The sequence below is a fragment of the Marmota marmota genome, unplaced genomic scaffold (genome assembly GCF_001458135.2).
Source record: "Marmota marmota marmota unplaced genomic scaffold, marMar, whole genome shotgun sequence".
NCBI lineage: Eukaryota > Metazoa > Chordata > Mammalia > Rodentia > Sciuridae > Marmota > Marmota marmota.
The window spans coordinates 3,697,307-3,720,840 of record NW_025999999.1 but is presented as its reverse complement, the minus strand read 5'-3'; the positions used below and the strand labels follow the sequence as shown (position 1 = coordinate 3,720,840).

Below are 23,534 nucleotides of genomic sequence, written 5' to 3'. Positions count from 1 at the left end.
GCACCATGCTGGGCCCTCAGGGTGCAGCCCAAGTGCCTTCTCTGAGAGGTGTTCCTTCTGGTAGAGGGAGACTGACCCCAACCATGGGATCACACAGCTAGGCAGGATAGTTTAAGAACCTGTAAACAAGATGCTCTCTGGAAACTGTTCTGAACAGAGTAGGCAGGGAGGGATACTGGATAGGATTCTTTTATGCTGAGCCCCCAAGGATGAGAAGAATGCAGCCTCAGGATGAGCTGAGTGGGAAGCTCTCCTGGCAGAGGAGAGGGCAGGGGTGAAGAGCCCAAGGTAGGAAAAGGCTTGCTGTGCCCAAGGGGCAGGCAGGAGGCCCATATGCCTGAGATGACATGGAGGAGGCAGCACCAGGTCAAGGAGGGGCTTCAGGCTCTGGGAAGAAGGCTGGATTTTGTTCTTAGGGCCCTTGGAAGTTAAGCAGGAGAGTGACCTGATGTGATTCACATTTTTAAAAGATCACTCTGGCTGCTGAATTGCAGATTGGATTGGAGGGAAGAGTGGAAGCCAGGAGGCCAGTAAGGCGCCAACTGCAGAACTCCAGGCAAGAGATCATGGGGGCTGGGAATAGGGTGGTGGCAGAGGAGTGAGGAAGGTGGACAGGCAAGAGGTGCACTGTGGGGCAGAACAGACAGGACCTGCTGTGGGATTGTGTATGGGGGTGAAGAAAAGGGAGGATTGGGGGATCGCTCCAATTTCTTCTGGAGCAGTTGAGTAGATGATGGTAGCATTGATTGAGCTAAGGAAGATGGGAACGGGGGAAGGAGAGGTTTAAGGGCTGAGGGAAATCTAAAGTTCCATTTTGGACATATTAAGTTTGAGGTGTGTATTAGATATCCAGGTGGAACTGTCAAGTAGGTCATTGGTGAGTGGATTCATGAGTCTGGAGCTCAAAGGAGAGGTTATGGCTAGAGACAGAAAGTTTGCAGTCATCCATATGCAAGGAGATCACCTAGAGAAACTGTGGTGGATAGAAAAGAAGACCCAGGACCAAGCCTGAGTGCCACCCCACCATGTAGAAGTCAAGTAGGGAGGAGCCAGCCAAGGGAACTGAAGAAAGGAAATGGAGGCCCATCAAGAAGGGACATGCCCAAGGTCACAGAGTGAGTGGGTGGGCACACAGCCTGAGCTAGGACCCACTGCCCCACACCTCCCTGGTGAGTGGCTCCCCTCACCTTGCAGATACCAATGAATGCATCCAGTTCCCATTTGTGTGCCCTCGAGACAAGCCAGTGTGTGTCAACACCTACGGAAGCTACAGATGCCGAACCAACAAGAGATGCAGTCGGGGCTTTGAGCCTAATGAGGATGGCACAGCCTGTGTGGGTGAGTGGGCCCCCAGCCACAGTCTAGTAGTAAATCAAAGTTGTCTTTCACTGGGAAGCTCTGGGTGGGCTGCAGATCAAGGTCCTCAGCCCTGCCTTCTCCTGAATATAGACAGTCTCCTTAGTCTACCATTGAGTCTCCAGGGAAAATCATGGCAGGAGCTTGGAGAGGCCCCATTACTACTAACCCCCACCTACAGGGCCCCAGGGGTGCTGTCCTGGCCTTAGGCTATCATTCTTCTCACATCTCCTAAAACAAGCATTCCTACCTAGAAGTCAGCCCATATTTTCATAGCTGGGATATAAACTAACTCCTATGAGTCATCTTTTTCTAAATTTCTGAACCCATGTTTGTCTTCTTCCTCCCAAACTCTTTCCTCCACCCCAATCCTATCCCTCTCTCCTTTCTCTCTTCCCCATTCTCTACTTCCCTTCCCTGTCCTTTTTGCAGCTCAAGTGGCCTTTTTAGGTGGGTATTCTTCTTCGGCTGCCTTTAGAATCTCTGAGCCTCTATCTCAGGCCTCATATCTTTCTCTAGTCCTTGGACTTTGCCTTCAGTTATATGCACTTTAAACTCCATCAATAAAGGAAAAAAAAATACAAAACTAACAACCTTTGTGGAAAACTAAATCTCTCTCCTGCTGCCTGTCTCTTTCCATACCCAATAGATTCTGCCATGTGCTCCCTCTAAGTGGACAGCAGGGTGGCCATCTTTGAAAAGGGAAGTTTGGGAGATACTGTTGCAACCTTAGTTGTTTGTGAAGTCTTTCTTTGCATGTTTTCTGAGAAAACAGAAAAAGAAAGTCTCCCCTGTACCCCATCCAGCCTCCCTCACTCCTTCAGAAGAATCAAGATAGTCCTGTCTTTCCTGTGTTCTCGTGAACTTCTTATTTTGCCCTTAACAAAGATGGCTCCCACGTGGTTGCTTGCTCAGTTGATTCGGTAATGTATCATGTACCTGCTGGTCCAGCTTCTGCTGTTTCTGCTTTGTGCACCCTGACTTCCTGTGGCAGAAAAGCCTTATTAGAGTCCAAAGTGATTAGGGGAGGGAAAAAGGGTGAGCCTTTGGGACTCTGGATAAAAATGTTAAAATTTGAACTTCTTAAGTATTCTAGCCTCTTTTCTGGGGAAACTATGCCAATAAAGTCTCTGCTACATATCACCACCTAGCTAGTGGGGGCAAAATGTGTCTGGGCAAGATGCTGGTTGTAGCAGCAGCCCTTCTACCAGAAGGTGCTTGGAAAACAAGTCATAATACAGGGAAAGCACCACCCCAGGCATGAGCAGTGGTTTGGGTATATACAAAAATGTTCATTTTGGGGGGCGGGGGACCAGGGTTTGGATCAAACGAGGGATAAGAGATGAGCAATTGGCAGACAGTAAGGGAACACTCTTCGCCATTTACCTGGGGGAGGTCACTTCTCCACTCTGGGTCTCCATTTCCCTAATCTAAATGACAATAGAATTGGGCTGGTATATCCTCAAAGGCCCTTTCCTTTTTAAGATTCTTCCATATGTGCCTGGATGTGGGTCTGGCTAGTCTCAGGTTATCCTCATTTCTAGAAAGAACCTCGCAATTCAATCTTTGCAATGTGCTTAGAAATCTGGAAGCTCCTATAGCCAGAGCAGCCTTTAGGGATGATGTAACTCTACAGAATATGTTCACAGCCAGCCGCGGGTAGTGAAGGCGCATTATAAATCACAGATCTATTCTTCATGGGGGAAAAAAGTTGCTCCAAGATATAATAAAATCACACTTAAGAATGCAGCAAGCCTTTTAAAAACATATTTAACAAAAAAACTACCTTTTTCTGATATCATAATAATACTCCCAATAAATCACAAAATATGAGTTCCTTGTAGCTAGTGCTGTTTTTACACTCAGAACAGGAGCTTAAATGAAAAGTTTTAAAATGAAAACAGCTACAATTTCCTTGAGAAGCATAGACCAACTTAAAAATCGCTCTACTTCTGGAAAACTCATTCCTGTGTATTGACATAAAATTAAAGATCTGAAAGGGCCTCAGAGATGAGGCTCAGAGAGATGAAGTGATCAAGGTCACTCTGCCCAAGGTCACAGAGCCAACGGGTCCCAAGCCAGGGCTGGAGCCCTTTCCCACCATGGTGTCTTATCAGAGGAGTTAAGGGGCAGCTGTCACTGCTGAGACTATCCCCAGTCATTCCGGAAGCTGTTGCCTTTTTAGAACTAATAAGTGGATCTCAGATAGTGAGATAAGCAAAACCCAAAACCCACAGAGGGATGACTCCAAATGCAGTTGTAAATGACAAGATAACCGGGCCCATTGACTGGCCTCACAAGAAGGAAGGGACAAGACAACAGGGGAGATGGTCTGCCAAGGACACCAGAAGCTTCAGGATGACAGCTTCAGAGAAGGCGTTGAACTCCTGTATTTCGAGTTTCGTGTGATGGGGTCTATCTGGGTCATTTCACTCTGTTCAGTGGGTGGAGTCAGAAAGGAGTTACAAAGAGGAATTCAAGGCTCCCAATTATTAGGAGCACAATTACAGTGACCACACTCCAGAGCAAAAAGGCTTTCCATTCCATTTCATTCATTCGTTCGTTCATTTAGCAGATATAGATTGGACACTTGCTAAGGGCCCAGGACTGAACTGGGCTCTAGATATATAACGGTGAGCAAAGGTAACCTGATTTCTGCCCCCACACTACCAAGTGCAGGGACCGGAGGGGGATAACAAAGGGCTTTCTGAAAAGTTTAGCTAAATTCTTGGTTGCATCCATTCATCCATCCATATATTTACTTAGCAAGCATTTCCCGAGAACCTCCTGTGCTTGGTCCCTCCATAAGGAATGTGACAAGTTCCCTCCGTTGAGGAAGTCAAGCCTCCTGTCCCCAAGATGCTTGTGTTAGGAAAAATATGAGACTAAAAGATACAGAAAACAGTTCAACATTTGGGCCCCCAAAACAGGAACTTCCCAGTGGACCGGGGTCCAGGATTTCTGAGCCAGGTGGCTCAAGTTCAGGGTATTCGCTTACCTGTATTTTCTAGCCACAGACATGTGAGTGCAAAGCCACATGCAGGCTAGCCAGGCCCAGCATACCCATCCCCCTCTTATTCTAATTCATCTTCCTCTGAGACCTGCGGTGGCAGCATCGAATGAACCCTTGCTGCCCCCTTCTGAGCACAGACAGGTCTGTCTTTTCTCGGTCTCATAGCCCCACTCGGGTTCCTGACACCCTTGTTGGCTTATGCTGGATGTGAAGATGTAACAAAAACAACAAAGACCCTCAGGGGCAGGCGAGTAATGAAATGGGCCGAGCAGGGATGATACAGATGGAGAAGTGGAAACCCACTCCTGCCGAGCAGAAGGTGGGCTGGATTGCCAGACTCCATTTATCAAGAAAGGCTAAATAATAATAATACCATTTTCATCTGTCCAAGAATACAGCCTCTGCTCAAGAATGTACCCCTGAAGAAGACAGGAGTAGTCTGCAGCGAGTGAGTGGCAGGTCTGGGTCAGATCTAAACTCTGCAAGAATCAACAAGCTTAAGCCTCACCATGGTCCCAAAAGGAAAGTGCTATAATTACCCAGTTTCACAGATAAGCTAAGTGGTTTGTCGGGGTCACACGGCTGGAATACACAAAGGCAGGACTGGGTCTCAGGCAGTCTGGCTTCTCTGCCTGTACTCTTAACTACTACTCCAGCCCCCTTCCTCCAGGTGGGTAACTGCTTTACAGAAATGCCACAATCTCTCAAGCTGCAAGGTCACTGGCTGGGGTGGGAAGGGTCAGGTACCTGAGGCAGGTACCTCAGTCTCCTCCAAGCCCGTAAAAAGAGATGGCCGTGAGGACCCTCGCATGGGGGAGTTTGGCTGGCCTTCTCCGGTGCAAAATGGTGAAATCATCCTCCAGGCCTCTTCAAGGATGTGTCTACACAGTGGCCAGCCCTGCTCTGGGAAGGTGCCATTCTGAGGGCCAGGAGTCTGATTATGAGTCACTCTGGCTGCTATGGCCCCCTCCCAGGGTCTGGGAATCACACCCGGACTGGTGTCGTGGACCTCAGCGCAGGAAAGAACGCCACTGTAGCTTCCAAGAGCCGCATGGAGACAGGAGAGTGAACACTTCATTTTCTTAGGGAGCCAGCTGAGCTTTTCCAGCAGACTCCAAAAGGATGCCCCCCACCCAGACTCCCAGCCCAGGAAGCAGGCTGAGTTCCTGCTCTCTCCTCTCCCCCGCCCCACATGGTCACCCATCCCCAAAGTCTAGCTCCTTCCATGTGTGGCCAGAACCCCAGCCAGGGGCCAGGAACCTGCCAAGGGCTGATGTTGCGTCTCCTTGGCAACAGGCACATCCTGGAAGGACAAAGAAGGAGGGCAAGAGAGCTTGGGCTGGTTCACACCACGGATAATGCCAACCCCGCCTTCAGCAGCTCTGTCCTCTTAAGGAGCTGCTGTTGAACAGTGAAGTGGTCAAAGGGTAGGCCATCAGAGGGAAAACGAGAAGCAGGAAGAGAAAAAAAATATCCTCAGGGAAAGGAGCTAACATTTACGGAATGCCCACCATATGCCAAGAACTTTACATATGTGTCTCCATTAATCCTCCACCCATCCTGCAAGACAAATGTTATTTGTCTATTTTATTACCAAAGAAACTGAGGCTCAGAAAGAATAAGTTACCCAAGGTCACAGCTAGCTAGAGTGACAAATACTATAATTCAAATCCCAAACTGTCTAGCTCTACAGCCTGGCTCTTAAGCCTTCTACTGCACAATCTCCTGATAATTGACACCTGGGGAAGTTACTTAACCAGATGTTCACGCAACATGCATTGATTAGGCACTTACTATGTGCTGGGTGTTGTTCTAGTGGCTTGGGATATACACCTGTGAGCAATGCTAACAAAGATTCCTGCACGGGTAGCATGTACCAGGGACTAAGTAATAAACATAAGGAGTAAATTGGATAGCATGTTAGAAGATTCTAAGGGCTGTGGGCAGCAGGGGAGAGAAACAGCAACAATGTAATTTGGGAGTGGCGTAATGGGGGCACACTGTCATTTTAAATAGGGTGGGCCAGGGAGGGCCTACCTGGGAAAGTAGCATTTGGGTAAAGACTTACGGTAGGTGAGGAGTCCTTGAACCTCAGTTGCTCATCTGTAAAGAAGGGACAAAGCCTCACAGAGTTATTTATTACATTTGACTGTTAACCTTAACTCGGATACCTCATAGTTACTATATGAACTTGACATAATTAAGTAGCAAAGTTCCGGATGGAGCTCCCAGACCTATGCAGTGCCATAGCCCCTGTGCTTTACAGCATATGCTGCTGGGTACCCTGGGGTGGTGGAAAGATGTGAAGGAGCCTGACCACTCCCAGGATGCTGACAGGTTAGCAGGAACAAGAACGCAGGACTGCAAACCGTCATAAAGGGGCAGAGCCAACCTTCCTGGGCCTGGGCTGTGCCAGGTTCAGCTTAGTGGTCATGTATGTCATCTCCAGATAATAGTCATAAAACAAGGTCAATGGAGCAGGTGGGCATGGAATTGACCAACCACACAGAGCAAAGGTCACCAGAAACTAATGAACTGGCTTGGGATTCAGCCCTCACCCTAGAACCCTTAAGCATTAAGTATAGAGGCACCTGGGAAGTCATCTAATAGAGCCCCATCTTTTCATGTGGGGAAATTGAGGTGCAAAAAGGTCCCGTGACTTTCCCTAAGACCACAGACTCTGCCTCCTTCTCCAGGCCTCTTCCTGGCTCACGCTGCCTTCTGCTCTCCCAAGAGCTCAGCCACAGGCCATTCACAGTCGCCTTCTCCAAAAAGCCCCAAGTATTTCAGAAGCTCAAGTGCATACACAATTTCAGGAATAAGAGGCACAGTGCTGGTTCTTCCTGTGTTGTTGACATGGAAACTGAGCCCAGATCCATGACTACCAAGTGACCAGAAGGGCATGCTTGGGCCCTGGCACAGCTGGGACCAAAGCTCTGAATGACGGACAGCTGACAAGGAGAGTCAGGGGCAGTAGATGGGGATGAGGGTGGGACTGAAGGAGACTGTGTCACCCCTTCCCAATGAATCCCACCTGGAACCCCATGCCCCCAGCCAGGCTGCCAGGAGGAAAGTAGACGGGGGCCAGAGCAATTCCCATAAAGGTACCTCCTTCTGCACAGCCAGGCCTGGAGCGGCCATGTAGGATTTCACCCTCAGAATCATGTAATGCAACCTCCCAATCAAAGGGCTAATTTCCTCCCTCTGAGGAGCTCCTCCAAGTGAGAAACACACACCTTAGCTCCCCAGTTCCTCTTGGGACGGTGGAAGAGGGACACATTTAGGCCAAATGGGGGAAGAAAAATCAAATGTACACCCTCTCTGCAGCTGCAGGCTCAGGCTCAAGATTTACAGCCCTGGAAGGCAGAGGCACAGAGGAGGTAGAAGAGGCCTTGGGGCTGTGTCCGGGGCACCCTCATTGCCTCAGCCCACTGCAGAGTCTCTTGTGCTGAGAAGCCACACTGTCTTTGGAGATTGGGTGCAAAAATCTCCCGGCTCTCCCTCCTCCCCTCCTTCCATCTTAAAATTTTCTCTTCACCCTGAGACTTGGGAATCAAAGACTCCAATTTTTGAATCCCAGACACTCCACCTTGCACCCCAAAGTGGCGGGAAGCTAGTTATTTCCTCTCTAAGCCTCAGTTTCTTCATCTGCAAGATGGAAGCAGTAATACCAACGTGGAGGAATGGTGGCAAAGCTCCCTCCACATAAAACATGTAAGGCACTCAGGACTGATGAACGGAGCGAAAAACATAAAACATGTAAGGAGCCTGGACTGATGAAATGCACGGATTATTATCAAATCTGTTCCCGGCCCTTCAACCTCCTGGTTTCGCTTCTAGCCGCACCTGATTTTACAACAATCTATAAGTCATTAACTGGGGTGATATTAGACCTATAAGAATCCTTCCCAACAAGACACATCCATCACTCAGAGTTACAAATGCAGAGTTCATTTGAGGACCGGGTGAGCACAGCATCTTCCCTTTGAAGAGTCCAGCCCTGCATTTAGATCTGCACAGGGGAGCACAGGGCCGATCGGAACCCATCCATTCACCTGCCTCTCCAGGGTCCTCAAGCATCCATCTCAAGCCAGGCAGCCCTCTCACTCATCTCTGGTCCATCAGTCATCTCCCTGCACCCACTTATTCATCCATCCATCCATCCATCCATCCGTCCGTCCGTCCATCCGTCCACTCTCCCATTCAAGGTACTTCATCCTCTAGGGCCCCCAGTCCAGACTTCCTGGAAAAGTAACCCTCAAAAAAGATTTTACCCTCCTCAAACCATGGTGTGCAGGATGTACAGGCAGAGGCTGAGGGGGGTCGGGATTGTGCACCTCCTTCCCCTCCCCGGAGGTCATGAGCAGAGCCACAAGAATGCAGCCAGAGCAGTGTTCCTGAGAGCTGCTTCCCAGTGCAGGGGATGGCCTGGGGTCACTGCCTGCACCCTTTGTTTGACTTAAGCCAGGACTACTTGCAGTTCAATTGCATCACTCAGTGACTGCTGCATGTCTGCATTAGCCTGTGCTGTTGCTGAGGCAGGTTGCCTCCGGGGCCTGCGGATTACACCACTGCATATTCTCCCTCTTCCAGGCAGCCTGGGATGGCTGCATCCCCCATTCACCTGCCAAGGTGAGGCAGGCCCCGTGACAGGCACGTAGGGCAGGGGAAGGAGGATGTAGAAATGAGTAGGAGAAGATCCCCACCCTCAGCTGCCCTCAATTAATTACCAATTAATTGGGGGCAGCAGGGAGAAGGACCCTCACCAAATTGGAAGCCTTGTAAGCTACGCACAACGTTTCCTCCTGCCTGGGGCCTCGCTCAGCACTGCTCTCAGGTGGTAGCCGGTCTCCAATCACTTTTCCATTACAGAAATCGATAACTTGAATTACTCCAAAATAACGAGCACATCCATACCCCTGCAAAACGAATTTTTCTGTGTCTGCGTTTGCCCACGTGTTTCACTGTGGGTCTGGAATCTGTCTTTGAGTCAATCCAGGTAGAACGGCGCCTTGCATCTGACTGTGACATGGAGTGGCAGAACGGAGCTGGATTTGGAGTCAGGGACTTAGGTTCAAGTCTTTGCTCTGACACTTGCCAGCTGTGGGCCCTTGTCAAGCTACCTAACAACCTGGAACATGTTTCCTCATCTATAAAATCAGATTTCAAGTATAACCACCCACCAGAGTGCTAGAGAAATCAAATGGAATAATAATGTACATGAGTGTTCCTGGCTTATATTAGGGAATCAGTGAAGGCTTGGATAAATTATCTGTTTATTCTATGCAAGAATCAGAAACCTGCTATAAAATCGGTATCATTAGGCCATTGTATAATGAGGTCCTGGTGTCACTTCTGCAATAACAATAATATCTTACATTGGAGCAGCAGATTATCATTTACAAAGATGCATGTTCATAATGCTCTTGTTTTACAAATGACAAAGCTGAGACTCAGGGAAGTTGAGGGAATCTGTGGGGGTCCCCCAGCTGGTGCAGCCCTCTGATTCCCTTCACACATTTCCTTCTCCTCCATCCTCTCTGATCCAAAACCAAAAGCCCCAGCGCAGCCCCTGGATGTTATGCACTAAGTTCTGCATCCTGCGGATACCAAAATGACAGGCCTTCTGAATGGCCCCTTGGAATTAGAGCTGTGAGCTTGGCACAGTCTGCCCTTGGTACTGCCAGGAGAATAAATCCTCCTAGAAGTCACCTGAGAAGGGTCATGTGGAAACCCCTGAAGGCTGGGCCTTGAAAGCAAGGAAAGCAACTGACATTACCAAGCACCTATGTTATGCCAGGCACGTTTGCAGCCAGTTTCTCACTGACTTTTCAAAACCAGTTGTTCTTAACCTTTTAGGAGCTGGTCATATACCCTCTGGGGAATCTGCTGAGAGCTATGGATTCTTTCCCCAAGTTAAAGTACAGATTATGCACACAAATGTGGAGGCAGGGGGCGGGCGTCAAGGTTAGGAACTCCTGGTATAAACTCAGATGTTTTTAAGATTCTTAGGCACCATGGACCTTCTCTTTTGGAGCCCACTCTCCCAACCCTCACCATATCAAACACTTTTGTATACATCCACAACCCAGAGTAAATATCAAATACACAGAGATGTACATACACATATATGTATGTACACAATCGCAGCCATCTCATTTGACATAATGCATTATATTTGTAGATCTTTAATAAAATGGTAATTTCAATTTTGTGCTTTCTTTTCCTATTTTGGAGCCAACAGTTTTTGGTAAATTTTATTGAAATTTATCACACGTACAGAAAAATACACAGATCTTAAGTGTATAGCACAATGGATTTTTGTGAAGTGAGTGCCCCTGGGTTATGAGTATTCTGGCCAAGAAGCAGAATATCAGGAGTCCCTAGGTCCCTTCCATTCACCACTTCTGCCAGGGGAACCACGAACAGATAAGTTTGATGCAATTTGCCTTATGTGGGAATCAAACAGTTTGTGCTCATCCTACATCTGGTTGCTTTTGGGGAACTGGTAATTTTTTTATTCAGGTTTCAGACATTTTTGGAGACCCTTGGAAGGCCCATAGGTTCTTGATGCTGTTGAAATGAGGGGTTCTTGACCTTGCCTTCACATTAGAATCCCTGGGGAGGTTTTAAAATCCTGATGACAGGCTCTGTGTGCCCAAAACAATTAAAACAGGACCAAGCTTTGGCTGTTGGTCATGCTTCAGGTGACTCCCATTTCATTCAAGGTTGAAAATGCAGATCTAGACAATCCTGTAAAGTGTCAATACCCCGCCTTACAATCAAAGAAACGGATTCTAGGAGTCTCCACCGTCTGCCACAAAGCCAGAGCACACACTCTGGAGTGACTTGGAGTGGTATTTGTTTTGTCTAATCCTTAGATAAACAGCAAGGCCAAACCCCAGTGAGGGTGCCTCCTGCCCAGACCCTTCTCACCTGGAATCCTTTCAAAGATATGGACAGGGAGAGGAGTACCCAGACCAGTGGGTGCCCAGAAGTCAGCCCAGCACTAGCCCCATGTTGGAAGACTGGCCACTGGTGGACTCCACCCTCACCCTGCACCTCCAGAAACTACAGAAAACTTCTTGCAGGTGGCAGCAGCTGCTGGTTTGGGGGCTGTTAGTGAAGTTTCACAGCAGCCAAGTGGGTCTGCGAGCCACTGCTTTTGACTCCCAGGTGCAGCACATGATTCTGCCACTAGGCGGCACTGGAGCTTCTGCAAGCCTTGTCTTCACACACACCTGCCTTTGGCCAAGGGAGGAAGCTGGCCCAGTGAAGAGAGAAAGGTGCAGCAAGAACTGCTTGGGCACGCCAGGTGGGATGTGCCCTTGGGAAGGGACAGCAGGGGACGGGGAAAGGGAGCACAATCTGGCTGAGGCAAGATCACAGTTCTTCTGCTTCATTGATCCTTTTAGGGCCTGTCCCTGGCCAGCAAGGGGGATGCAGGAAACACAAGGCTACAATCAGACCCAAGTCTCTGTCCCCATAACTGAGCCAGCCAAGAGAAGCCACATCCCACAGGTCTGCAGAATTGGGTCTTTCCATTGACCTTTACCAGGATGTCCCTGTGGGTCCCAGAAATCCATGAGCACACCCCACCCACACTCCTGCAATGCCCTGTGCAAGGAGGGACCAGCTCCAACTTGGAGCCCAAAGCTTCAGGTCCTTTCCTGGGAATCTACCAGATCCCAACCTGATGATGCCTGCAGAGGCCTTTGAAGCTAGATGTATTGATCCACTTCCCCACAGTTTGAAATCAGACTGTCTAGGTTCAAAGTCAAGCTCTGCCACTTCCTAGTTATGTGACTCTGGGCAATTTAACTTCTATGACCTCAGTCTCCTTATCTGGGAATAATAATAACCCACACCATAGAGGGTTGTTGTGATGATTCAATGATGAATTATATAGAGTCCTAGCCTCATACCTTGGCCCAGATGAGGCTGTTAAATGTTAGATACTTTTGTTATCATCATTATTGCCAATATTTGAAAGCGGGAAGGTCAAAGAACTCTCTGCCAGATTAGCACTCAGAGTGGGTTTTCCACTTTGGAAATCCTCACCCATCTACAGCACTTCCTCCCTAAAACACTTGGCTGGGGTTCAAGTCTGACCTTGGGATAGAATAAACACCCTACCCCAAAAAGCACTACAGAATGAACCTCCACACTGGTTAAGAGAACAGCCCCCACCTCCCACAACTCGTAGCAGCCCTCACAGCCCAGGCTTGAGCACAGGCAAAAGTCCAGCCGGCCCAGGCCTCAGGTAAATACCAAACTATTCCTTATGGGCAGTGAGTAGAAGCCTGAAAATCACTTGGAGTTCACAGAACCATCTGGAGGGGACCCCCTAGGCCCACCCCAGAGACCAGAGCTGCTATCCCCATCGTCTGATGAGGCCCTCTCTGGCCTACAGATCTATGTGACCCCAGCCTCCTGAAGCTTCAAGCAGCTTCCTACCTGATTACTACCCAGCTTCCTACCTGCTTGCTACCCACTGGGTCAGGAAACTTCCATTCGAAGATCATCAGCCAGCTTTGTGATGAGGCAAGTCTTTCAGCCTCTCATTACACTTCTAGGAGAAGATGCAGGTAACCTTAAAATCCCCTCCAGTTCCTAGCATATGGTTTTAACAAAGTACCTGGCACACAGTAGGTACTCAATTAGTGTTTTGTTTTATAAACTCCAAGACATAGCTGCTGGGCTCCAACACCTACCTACTTTCCATTCTTTAGTACTGAGTAATTCATGTGATCCAACTCCTAACAGGGCCCAACCCAGGGTAAGAACTCAAAAATTGGGTAGTATCTAATTCACTAATTACTTTTGGCCTGGCTTTCAATTTGAACCTGTTCTGGCAACCCAAGACTGCAGACTCACCCAAAGATCAGATTAGAAAGCCTGACAGGCCGACCACCCCACTAAACCCTAAACTCAAGAAGACAGGTCCATCCGAGCCCTGTGTCAGTTCTGCTACCTCAAGTACATGCTAGGCCAGCTGACTCAGACAGCCAAGCCCCTCCCCACATGATCCTAGAATATGGAACTGGCCCCCGTCATCATGGGGCAGATAAGACAGCATGAGACTCAAGCTGGGCAAGTCCCTTTATTGGAAAAAGAAATAATAAAACAAAAGGCTACTGTTTGGCCTGTGCCCTGCCCACCCTCCCACCGGAGGTGCATGATCAGACTCAATTCTCAGCCAACAGTGGGCCAGGGCTGCACCGGTCATGGCCAGGAGTCAGGGGCCGTAACAGAGCCCACTGCACTACAGCTCTCCAGGGAGCTCCTTGCACCAGGACTCCCTGTGACCCAGACCCTTGAGCCCTCAAGGGCTGGGCCACCCTCTCCAGCTCTCTGGGTAGGTGTTTGCTCCCTCTGCTGCTCCCACGTCCAGGAGAAAACCAGGCCCCTCTTTGGTTCCAGAAAGCTACCTACAGCGGCTGGTGTTTCATGTCCACTTCTAGCACCTCCTGCCAGGTGAGGTAGGCAGCCCCTTTCTGTCCATCTTCTGGGCCCCAGACGCCAGGCTGCCCCCTTCCCACTGGCTCCCCTGGACTTCAGGAGCCAGAGCACCAATAGCTGGACATTCCTGCTGTCTTTGCAGTGAGAATTTACCTTTGCCCCTGCTGGTTGCCACCTCCTTTGAATGTCCAAGAACGTTTCACCTGCACGGTTTTAAAGAGCCCTGGCACCTGGGTGGGCTGAATATGCAGCATCTGTGGCCCCACTGTCTCATCACGGGGGCTGGGAGAGGTACACTGAAGGCCACTGGAAGGTTGGCTCTGCTCTCCAGGACCCTGACTTCTCTTCTGCTAGAATGTGCACAGTAGAGTCCGAAGGTGGGGGAGAGGCCAGGAGAAAGATCCAGGCTGACAGCCCCCAACAAGGGATGAGGACCGACATGGGAAAGAAGCCACACCATCTACCATTGTGTAACACAACACGGCAGGATGCAGAGCTGGGAAGTCAGCCTGGCAGCCGAGGGGAACACAAGTGCACTCTCACACACAGACACATGCACTCATACAAGTACTCACATGCTCACACTTAGTCACACTCATCTATGCACACTCATGCACACAGGTACACTCACACATACATCATGCCTACACGTGTTCACATGCACTCACATTCACACTTTATACATGTGTACTCAGGTACACATATGCACTCAAACACATTTATACACATGTGCGCACACACACACTCACACTCCTGTGTTTGCACCCACTCACACAGGTGCACTTACATTTATACACTGGTGCACACGTGCATGCTTGTGCATGTGCATATTCACAAATGTGCATGCTTACACACACGTGCACGCACGCACACAGGTCCTAAAATCTGGAAATTGGCTCTGGTTCAGGAAATTCTAACTTCCCTGGCCACATCTTTCCACAAAGTTTGTCCAGACCCCCATAGAACCTTTCAGAGCCCAGAGTGTATTCCCCTCAACCAGTGACAGGTGTCCTGAAAGTCTCAAAGCTGGATACTTTTTGGCAGGGCTCAGATGGGCTTCCAACTCTGGGTGGAAGACAGGGAAGCCACAGATCTGGACGAGGTCAGGAGCAGCTGAATAGATCCCCACCAAGATGCCCATCTCCCCAGATCTCCAATTTGGCAGAAGTGGCATCATAGACAGGCAGGGACCCTGAAGTGGTCTAAAAAAAAAAAAAAAAGCTGACACTGAAAGACAGCACTGAGAGCAGGGGCAAAGGAAGAGAGTCCTGGTGGATGTTGGCTTTGGGGTGAAGGATCATGCAGGGTGGGAATTCTCTGAGCCTCCCTCGGGGGTGTTGGGAAAGAAGCCAAGGAAGAGAGGGATTGTCCAAACAGTGTTCTCCCCACCCCAGCTTTTCCCAGGTCAGGAAGTGGACCAATCCTGCCATCGAGGAAGGGGCTGGGAGCTTGAGCTGAGCGCTCACAGGAAACACAGGGACAGTCGCTCTCACTTCCAACCCGGTCAGCTTGGTAGACCCAGAGAAGACTTAGAAGCGGGTGCTCTGGTAGCGCAGCCGCCGCAGGTCTGCGAGGCCCTCACTCCGGCCATACACCTCCCTGCAGGGACTCTCGGCCAGTCACCGGGCCCCCGCCCCGCCACCCCCAGCCGCTGCTGCTGCCGCTGCTGGAGCTGCCACTGCTGCACCGGTCCTCATAGATGGAGATCTCGATCTGCGGTCCTGGGTTAAGGAGCGCTGAGAGCCGCCCGCCGCCGAGCAGGGGCCGGTGTGAACCCAGCTAAGCGCAGGGGCCATGAGCAGCCCCGGCAGCTGAGCTCGCGTAGCTTCCTGGACAGCGGGGCTGGGCAGGCCTGGAGCTGCGGGCGTCCACGCACTCAGCTAAATGAGTCGCTGAGCGCTGAGCCGGGTCCACAGCCCCATCACACGAGGCAGGGCCCCGCCCTCACAGAGCAGTATCTATCGCAGGCCACCCCTGTGCTACCGAGGTGGTGTAACTGCGCCAGAAATATGAGGACTTCAGTGCGCTGCATTCAAATCCTGCCACTCACAAGCTAGGCCAGTCACTCGTTAATGATCAATTATTGGTCTGTCGAATGGGAATAATAATAATAGAACCTTTGGGTTACTGTGAAGATTAACTACGTAGGTACCCTCTAAGCACTCTACCTGCCACATGGGACAGACTCAGGGGAAAGAAGCATTGCTCGAGACGCTCTGTATGTGTGGTTTCTGGACGTTTTGTTTTCTTTCCTCTTTTTCTTCTCCATTTGAAAGTAAAATTAACTATTCTGCTCTTGTTGTTGCTGGGGGGGGGGAGGGAGGAATGTGGGCACACCTGTCCCCCTGCTATTCTAAATAGAACCAGCAGAACTATGGCCCACCTCTTGCCCAGTCTCCCACCAAGACCCAGTTCTTCTCACCTGTGAATAAGGAACAATGAGACCCATTGTGGGAAATTAAATGAGGAATATTTGCATATTCATGAGATGATTTACATAGTTCTTGAAAGCTGAAACAGCCTTATGGTTAAGGGTGGGCCTGAGCTCGAATCCTGGGTCTGATACTGACCTGCTGGGCGACCTTGAGCCAGTTATTTAACTTCAGCGTCCAGATACATAAAGGAGAATAAGAACTGCCTACCTGAGGGTGTTGTGAAGAGAATTACATGAATTCATAGTTTCAAAGCCCTTACTGTGGCACCTGCTGTATATTAAGCACTGATTACATGGGCTCAATAAGTGCAGACCTGAAACTCACCCCAATAACTTATGGTGGTTTGGGGCCAAAGACCAGTGACATGCAGATTCCAGGGCAGGCCCTGAATGGAGACTCCTAGGGTAGCTCCCATTTCCTGGCAGCCTCCCCAGGGAACCCCCAGTTGGCAGCTCCGTGCCCTGGCACAGAAGAGCCAGCAAGGATACAACCCTCATCCCACGCTCCACAGGGTCCGTGAGCAGGAGGCCTCGAGGCGCAAAGATCTTCTCATTCTGCTCCTGGATGTAGCGGGAGATCTTCTTGAGAACCTGCAAAAACAGGGGCCAGTGAGGGTGACCGTGCAGCGGTGAAGCTGGTGGGGAGGGAGACGCAGGGAGGCTGGGGAGGCACCACCTTCTCATAGTGGGTCTCCATGCAGAGGAAGATGAAGTAGGCTGTGGCACAAGCCAGGCAGCCCTCGAGGTAGGAGCTTCCCCCAATCTTCTCTGCCTCTGCGTAGAAGCCATTGAGAGTCTTCACAGTCTCCTCAAAGAGCTGTCGCTCAATCTGGAGGGAGAAAAGGACAAAGCCAAGCCAAAGTTAGCCTCCCTGGAGTGTGGACAGAAACAGGTGGGGCTCAGATGACAGTGGTGGGGTCACAAATGGGGGAGAGATGACATATAGTCACACAGTAAGACAGAGAGGCTACAGGTGGAACAGAAAGAACCCTGGACTGGGAGGCAGGAGGCCACAACCAGTCCAGACTTGGTCATCAACTAGTTTTGCAACCTTGATTGACCACTTACTTACACTAGTCTTCAGTTTCCTCATCTATAAAATAGGAATAAGAATAGCTGTTTGCCTCTCTTAGGATTAGGAGACTCCTGTGATATTGCAGATGCTTTCCGCAGAAGCTCAGACAAGTGTTGTAGGGACTTTGTCACTTCCCATTTTGATGGTCATGTCAGAGTTCAGGACCAAATATCTAGGGGTCCTCCATGTCTCTTCTGGGGCCCACCTGCATGAGACTGATCAGGTGAGACCTCCAGAGAGTCTCTCCAGGAGAGGACATTCCCTCCTAGCTAAGAAGTCACCCTGCACAGCACAGCCACATGTGAGTGGACAACTGAGAAGATGTCCTCTCCTGCACACCTGGAATAATGATAGCTAAACTTTATTAAGCACTTTCTGTGTACTAAGCTTTTTTTTTTTTTTTTTTTTTGATACTGGGGATTGAACCCAAAGGTGCTTAACCACTGGGCCACATTATCAGTCCCCCTTTTTAATTTTTTTTATTTTGAGAAAGTCTTACTAAGTTGCTTATGGCTTCACTAAGTTGCTGAGGCTGGCTTTGAATTTTCCTCAGCCTCCTAAGCCCCTGGGATTGTAGGCAAGTTCAGCTGGGCATGTTTTATGTACTCTAAGTTACCCTTCCTAATAATTCTATCAGAAAAGTACTACTGCCATCCTCATTTTATAAATGAGGACTGCTCTATGGTCCTGAGACTACAAGGACCTAGTGCTCCTTGGCCTTGGCCTTAGTCATCTCCATCTCTGGCCGTACCACTGTCCCTCCCTGCCCTACCCCTGCCATAATTTCCTATTAAAATTGAGTCATGCCACACCTTCCAGTCTTCCCACATCACTCCAAGTAAAATCCAAGAAGTCCTAACAGTGCCTGCCAGGGTCTCATAGCCTGACCCTGCCACACCATGGAGCCCACTCCTGCTATCCTCTGCACCCATTCCCTGCTTATTGAAAACATCTTGGGCCCTTTGTGCCTGTGCGCAGCTGCAGCACTCTCCCGGCACACCCCAGGGCTCATCCCTTACTTCCCTCCAGCCTCTCCTGCACACTCCCCTCTCCCAGGACACCTTACCCCTGGGAACCTGGGAACCATCACCTTCTTCTAATATTCATACCACCTGAGCTACTATGTGTTTATCTACTTCCTTTTCTATTTTCTGTATCATCTACTAAAAAATAGAGACCACAATTCCATTCCTCTATCCCCAGTGCCTAATACATGGCAGGAGCCTAATAAATACTTGGTGAAATACTTCAGACCTGCCTGGGTTGCTGAGTGGAAGGATCAGGACCTTCCCCCCTCCCTTCCTAATCCCAGGCCAATTCTAAGGCAGCCTTGGAACAGGGGCTGCATCACCCACAAAAGAGGAACAAAACTCCATAGTAATGCTTCACAAGCACCTATGGTCCTTGAGGCCCCCCTGTGCCTGGCCTGAAGGTAATGACTGAGACCAGAGCCTTTGGCTGCCTGCCTTTGGTGACACTTAGCAGACAAAGGTGGAACAACTGGCTCTCCCCTTTGTGCAAGGCAGGGAGGAGGTAAAAGAAACCCCTCACTCTCCCTCTGGGTTTCCAGCCTTCCCTGCCACAACTCTGATCACACAGCATCTATTTTATCTATACCCACTGAAGATGCCATCCCATGCGTAAGAAAATCAGAGTTGTGTGGAAAAGCAGAATGGCAAGGCCCCAGGCCCTTCTGTTGCTGTCTAACTTAGGTATGCCACTTCCTCTTTCCAGCCCTTAGTTTCCTTGAGAAAATGGACTGATGTGATGCTTCCCAAGTTTTAATGCATATATACATAACCTAAGGATCTCATTAAAATGCAGATTCAGATGCAGGAGATCCAAGGTGGACTTTGAGATCTTGCACTGCTAATGAGCCCACAGACAAGGGATTAGTAGTGCTCATTTCTGGCAGCATAATAACATCATCTGAGCAGGTTTTAAGGCCTAAGGTGCACAAGTCTCACCCTCAAGAGATTTTGATTCAAATAATCTGGGAAGGAGGAGGATGGTTCAGAGCAGCAAAAACTGTCACTGCCCTACCTACCCAAGTTGATACCCTGCAAGGTAGCTTTCCCCAAAGCTCCCAGGTGACCCTAATGTGTGAAGAAACACCACCCCAGCAACCCTCAGAGCATGACCTTTGAACCACTTGATTCCAATTTACCTGGGAATTCCTCATCAAAAAGAAATATAGAGCCAGCATGGTGGTACACACCCATACCCAGCTGCTTGGGAGGCTGAGGCAGGAGGATTGCAAGTTTAAAGTTAGCCTCAGCAATTTGGTGAGGCCCTAAGCATCTTATCGAGACCCTGACTCAAAATAAAAAGAGCTGCTAATGTGGCTTAGTGATTAAGTGCCCCTGGGTTCAATCCCTGGTACCAAAACAAAAATTTTTTTTTAATTCAAACAATTGTGACTAAAGTAAAATTAAAATTTAGAACAATGCTGATGCCTGCCTGAGCCCCTCTCCCAAAGAATCTGATTTAATTGATTTGGGGTACAGCCAGGACATCAGGATTTATTTTTAACTCCCCAAGAAATTCCGATGTTCAGCCAAGGTAAAGAAGGCTGTCGAGGGCTGGGGTTGTGGCTCAGTGGTAGAATGCTCACCTGGCACGTGTGAGGCACTGGGTTCAATTCTCAGCACCATATAAAAATAAATAAAATAAAATAAAAGTATTACATCCACCTATAACCAAAAAAAATATTTAAGAAAAAAAGAATGGCTGTCGATAAATGGAGATTCCACAACCACCGTCCAACTGAATCAGCATCTCTGGATGACACATAATATCACCCTGTAGGACTTGGGAATTCACATTTGTTTAACAAGTTCTCTAGATGCTTCTCATGCAACTGAAATTTGAGAGCTGCTAGACTGGAAAATCTCTGAGGGTTTTTTTTTTTTTTTTCCTATGAAGAGACAGCAAGACAATGTTAACAGCTTTTTTTTTTTATTCTTCCATTGGAAGTGGCTGAACAAGTTATGTATCTTATATTATGTGTCACATGATCCTGGAAAAAATATGCACTCCAGTAAGATCCTCGGTCTCGTCACAGCCCTGGGTCTCAAGTTTAGAAAAAGGCATCCTTACCCGGCTGTCCAGCTCTGGGGGGAATTTGGTCTGGAACTGACAAATGGTCCCATCGCTATAGTCTCTCTGGATAAAGACCTTGGTGGCCAGCGAGGCACTGCGCCGGAGCTCCTGCAGATTGTGGACCTGAGGAGATAGATAGGAAGCACATGCTGAGGGTGATCATCCTTCCCAGTTTATCCCAAGCAGTTCCCCAGAGTGTAAGTCTTTCTGTGCTAGAACCAAGAAAGTTCCCTGCAAACAGCGGGGAGCCAGCCACACGCAAGTGCTCCAGGAGGGCCCTGGGGAAGCAGCATTATGGAATTATTCAAGGAGCTGCGGGACTTATCCCAGAAATACCTTAAAAAAAAAAAAAATGCTAAGGTGAGCCAAAATGACAGGTTCTGGAATTATCAACAGCACATGAAACAAGATGAATAAGACACTCTGGTCGCCATCCCTGTGCTTGGGGAGCCCAGCTCAGAACATAACTGTAGCTTCAGGCCCTGAGAGAGGAACTTGTGACTGGGTTGGGAGATGAGGACCCATGGGACAAAAGGAGACCCTTCTGTGCCTCTGGACTCAGGGAGACTGAAGTTCCAACCAAGTTATGGCTGAGGACAGCGAGCATCACAAATGGTTTTCATGTTCAGCACTTCTCACCACAAGAAAGAAAGGCCCAAGAATATCTAAATTTCCCCAGAGAAAACTGTGGACCCAGTGGATTGAGGCAGAAGTTGAAGCAATAGCCTTCCCTGGTGGGAAGGAGCAGGGTGACTTCTGCCTCTTGTCCTCATCTGCAGACTTGACATTGACACAGAGCCTAGCACTTGAGGGGAGTGGGCTTGACTCCAGGTAAGAACAAGGTCTCTTCTTCCACCTCCAGCCTCACACTGGAGACCGACATCCCACTGGGTGAAATATGCCCAACGCTGAACCACATGGAGACCAAGCCCTGAAGGCACAGTGAACAGACAGCCAGTTCTTCCTGTGTAATTAAGCTGAATCCATTCAGTCACTCAACTCTCCTTTATTGAGTCCCTACAAGTGCCAGGCTCTGGGGTTGCTGTGCAGAAGATAGTCTGTGAGCTCCAGGGAGGACGACAAGTAAATATATAATGAATTAGACTGTGATAAATGGTACAAAGAAGTCACATTTATCCAGAAACACTTACCCAGAAAAGGCCTCCTAAAGCCTGTGTTGAGACCTAAAGGAAAGCCAGGGGTTGCCGAGGGGTGGGGAGAAAATTCAACTGGACAAATGGAGACACTTCTGCAGAATAACGAAGATAGCAGGCACAATCTACTCCAGTGGCTAGAGGCAGATCTCAGCAAGAACAGAGTTGGTTTGCAAAGTAGAAGAGAGCAGAGGAGATGGAGTGTAGAGGAGACAGGGTTAGATCACAAAGCCATACAGGTTTCTGTTGACGGGGAGGATTTAGGATGGGAGATGCTGAAAAGTTTGGGGGAAAATAAAAAAAGAAAGCTTGTCTATAAGATAGAAGTAGATAATTGTGGCATTAAGGTCCTGAAAAGATGAGAATTAGAGCACATAAGACTGTCCAAAATCCAGGTGAACCTTGCTCTGGGTAAGAGATGTGATCCCAAAGTATTGGGATTGGATTAAATAATACATAAATGTCCCTCAGGTCTTAATATACCTTGATCTTGTAATCCAGGTTTCTGTTAAGCAAGTATCCTTGACATCTATTAGGATCCTGTGATGACTTTGAAAATAAAAATGTTTTGGTAATATAAGTAATTTAATCATTAATGTCCCTGCTTGGTCTAGTTCGGATTTCTACATAATGTTGCAATTTTTAGAGAAAAGTAAAAGATCGTGACCTTCCTTTGCCCTTCTAAAACCAATTTACGAGAGCAAATCATGGATTCCAGTAGTTCTAGGAGGATCATTCTGGCAGTTTTTTGAAAAGTAGGTAAGAGTGCTGTAAGGAGCCAGTCAGGGGATGATTCCCTTTGTAGTGGTGCAGGGGAAAACTCAAGTAGACCTAACCAGGCAAAGGGGTGGTGAGAATGGAAAGAACATTGCTTTGGCCATTGAATGGATGTGTATGCTACCAGGAGTCTCTAGTGACTGATTGACCAGCCATTTCTTCTTTCCCCTAGGCACACAGCTAAATTAATTCCCAGGCTCCCATGCAGTTACGGGTGGCCATATGCCTGAGTGGACGTGAATAGAAGTGATGAATGGTAAGTGTAGGCTTGACTCCTAAAGACCTGACACTCTTCCCTGCTCTTCCCCCTTCACGGAAATCAGTGGATCTGTGTGTTGAAGATGGTGGAACCATAAGTTGGAACAAGCCTGGGTCCTTGGATCACTGCCTGAAGGAGATCCACCTGATGATTAGGAGCCAGGATGGAATCAGACACACATTTTATGTGACATAACATTGGTGTCCCAGACCCACAGAGAGCACACACTGCAGACTCATATTCAGTTAGTAAGAATGGTGCTTAAGGCAAGAGAGGATCTCCTGGCTCTCTTCATTCATGGTGGCTCAGTTGTGAAGTGCCAAGAGGCCCTGGTGGAAGATGGTCCACTAAGGGAATAGCAGCCCTGAACCTAGACCACACAACCCTGGGCAAGTCTGCCCCTCCTTGGGTCTCCATTTCAAGCAGACATTGGAACTCCATAATCACTAAGACCTCTCCCAGCCCTGACATTCTAGAGGCCTCATCAGGGATGGTGAACACAAGTGCTTTTAAAGGCAAAGCAGTAAGTGGACCAGGTGGGGCCTGTGGCTAATTAGAGAACTCACACCCTATCTCAGGGAGACTGCTAATGACTGTCATGTGAGACTTTGCACCCACACTCTGGTTTTCTAAAGGAAACCACACATCTTTACTTTCTTAGCATCAATATCCTGATATTTAAATATTTCTAATATATTTTTTAAATGCATAAGTACTAGCAGGCCAAGTAAGGCTCATCGGTGGACCAGACTGATTCCTAGAGTTGCCAAATTAGAAACAAAGAATCTCATGGCAGGAACCTTGAACAAGACCTAGAACCAGGCCACAGGCCACTTGCCAGCTACCCAGCTTCCAGGAAGCAGGAGGGGGTTTTCTTTTTTTTTTTTTTTTTTTTTTTTTTT

At 48.7% G+C, this 23,534-nt stretch overlaps 2 protein-coding genes across 7 annotated transcripts in view; one reads left to right on the top strand and one right to left on the bottom strand.

Moving 5' to 3' along the window:
• Nucleotides 1-2,502, top strand: part of Crtac1 (cartilage acidic protein 1) — a 134,428-nt gene extending 131,926 nt beyond the window's left edge. For 3 of the 6 annotated variants that reach the window (XM_015494601.2, XM_048807105.1, XM_048807106.1), the window contains exons 14-15: nt 1,195-1,338; nt 1,789-1,967. In XM_015494601.2, coding sequence (XP_015350087.1) covers nt 1,195-1,338; nt 1,789-1,910 — 266 coding nt within the window. In that variant the 3' untranslated portion in view covers nt 1,911-1,967. Of the gene's footprint in view, nt 1-494; nt 557-1,194; nt 1,339-1,788; nt 1,968-2,162 lie in introns of those variants that run through there. The other 3 variants (XM_048807104.1, XM_048807107.1, XM_015494599.2) reach the window with 3 other exon arrangements.
• Nucleotides 2,503-13,459: 10,957 nt separating this feature from the next.
• The window catches only part of Golga7b (golgin A7 family member B), a 14,255-nt gene continuing 4,180 nt past the window's right edge, over nt 13,460-23,534 (bottom strand). Inside the window, 5 exon segments of the mRNA XM_015494603.2 lie at nt 13,460-15,478; nt 15,480-15,544; nt 16,755-16,856; nt 16,942-17,094; nt 20,440-20,565. Coding sequence (XP_015350089.1) covers nt 15,451-15,478; nt 15,480-15,544; nt 16,755-16,856; nt 16,942-17,094; nt 20,440-20,565 — 474 coding nt within the window. The 3' untranslated portion in view covers nt 13,460-15,450.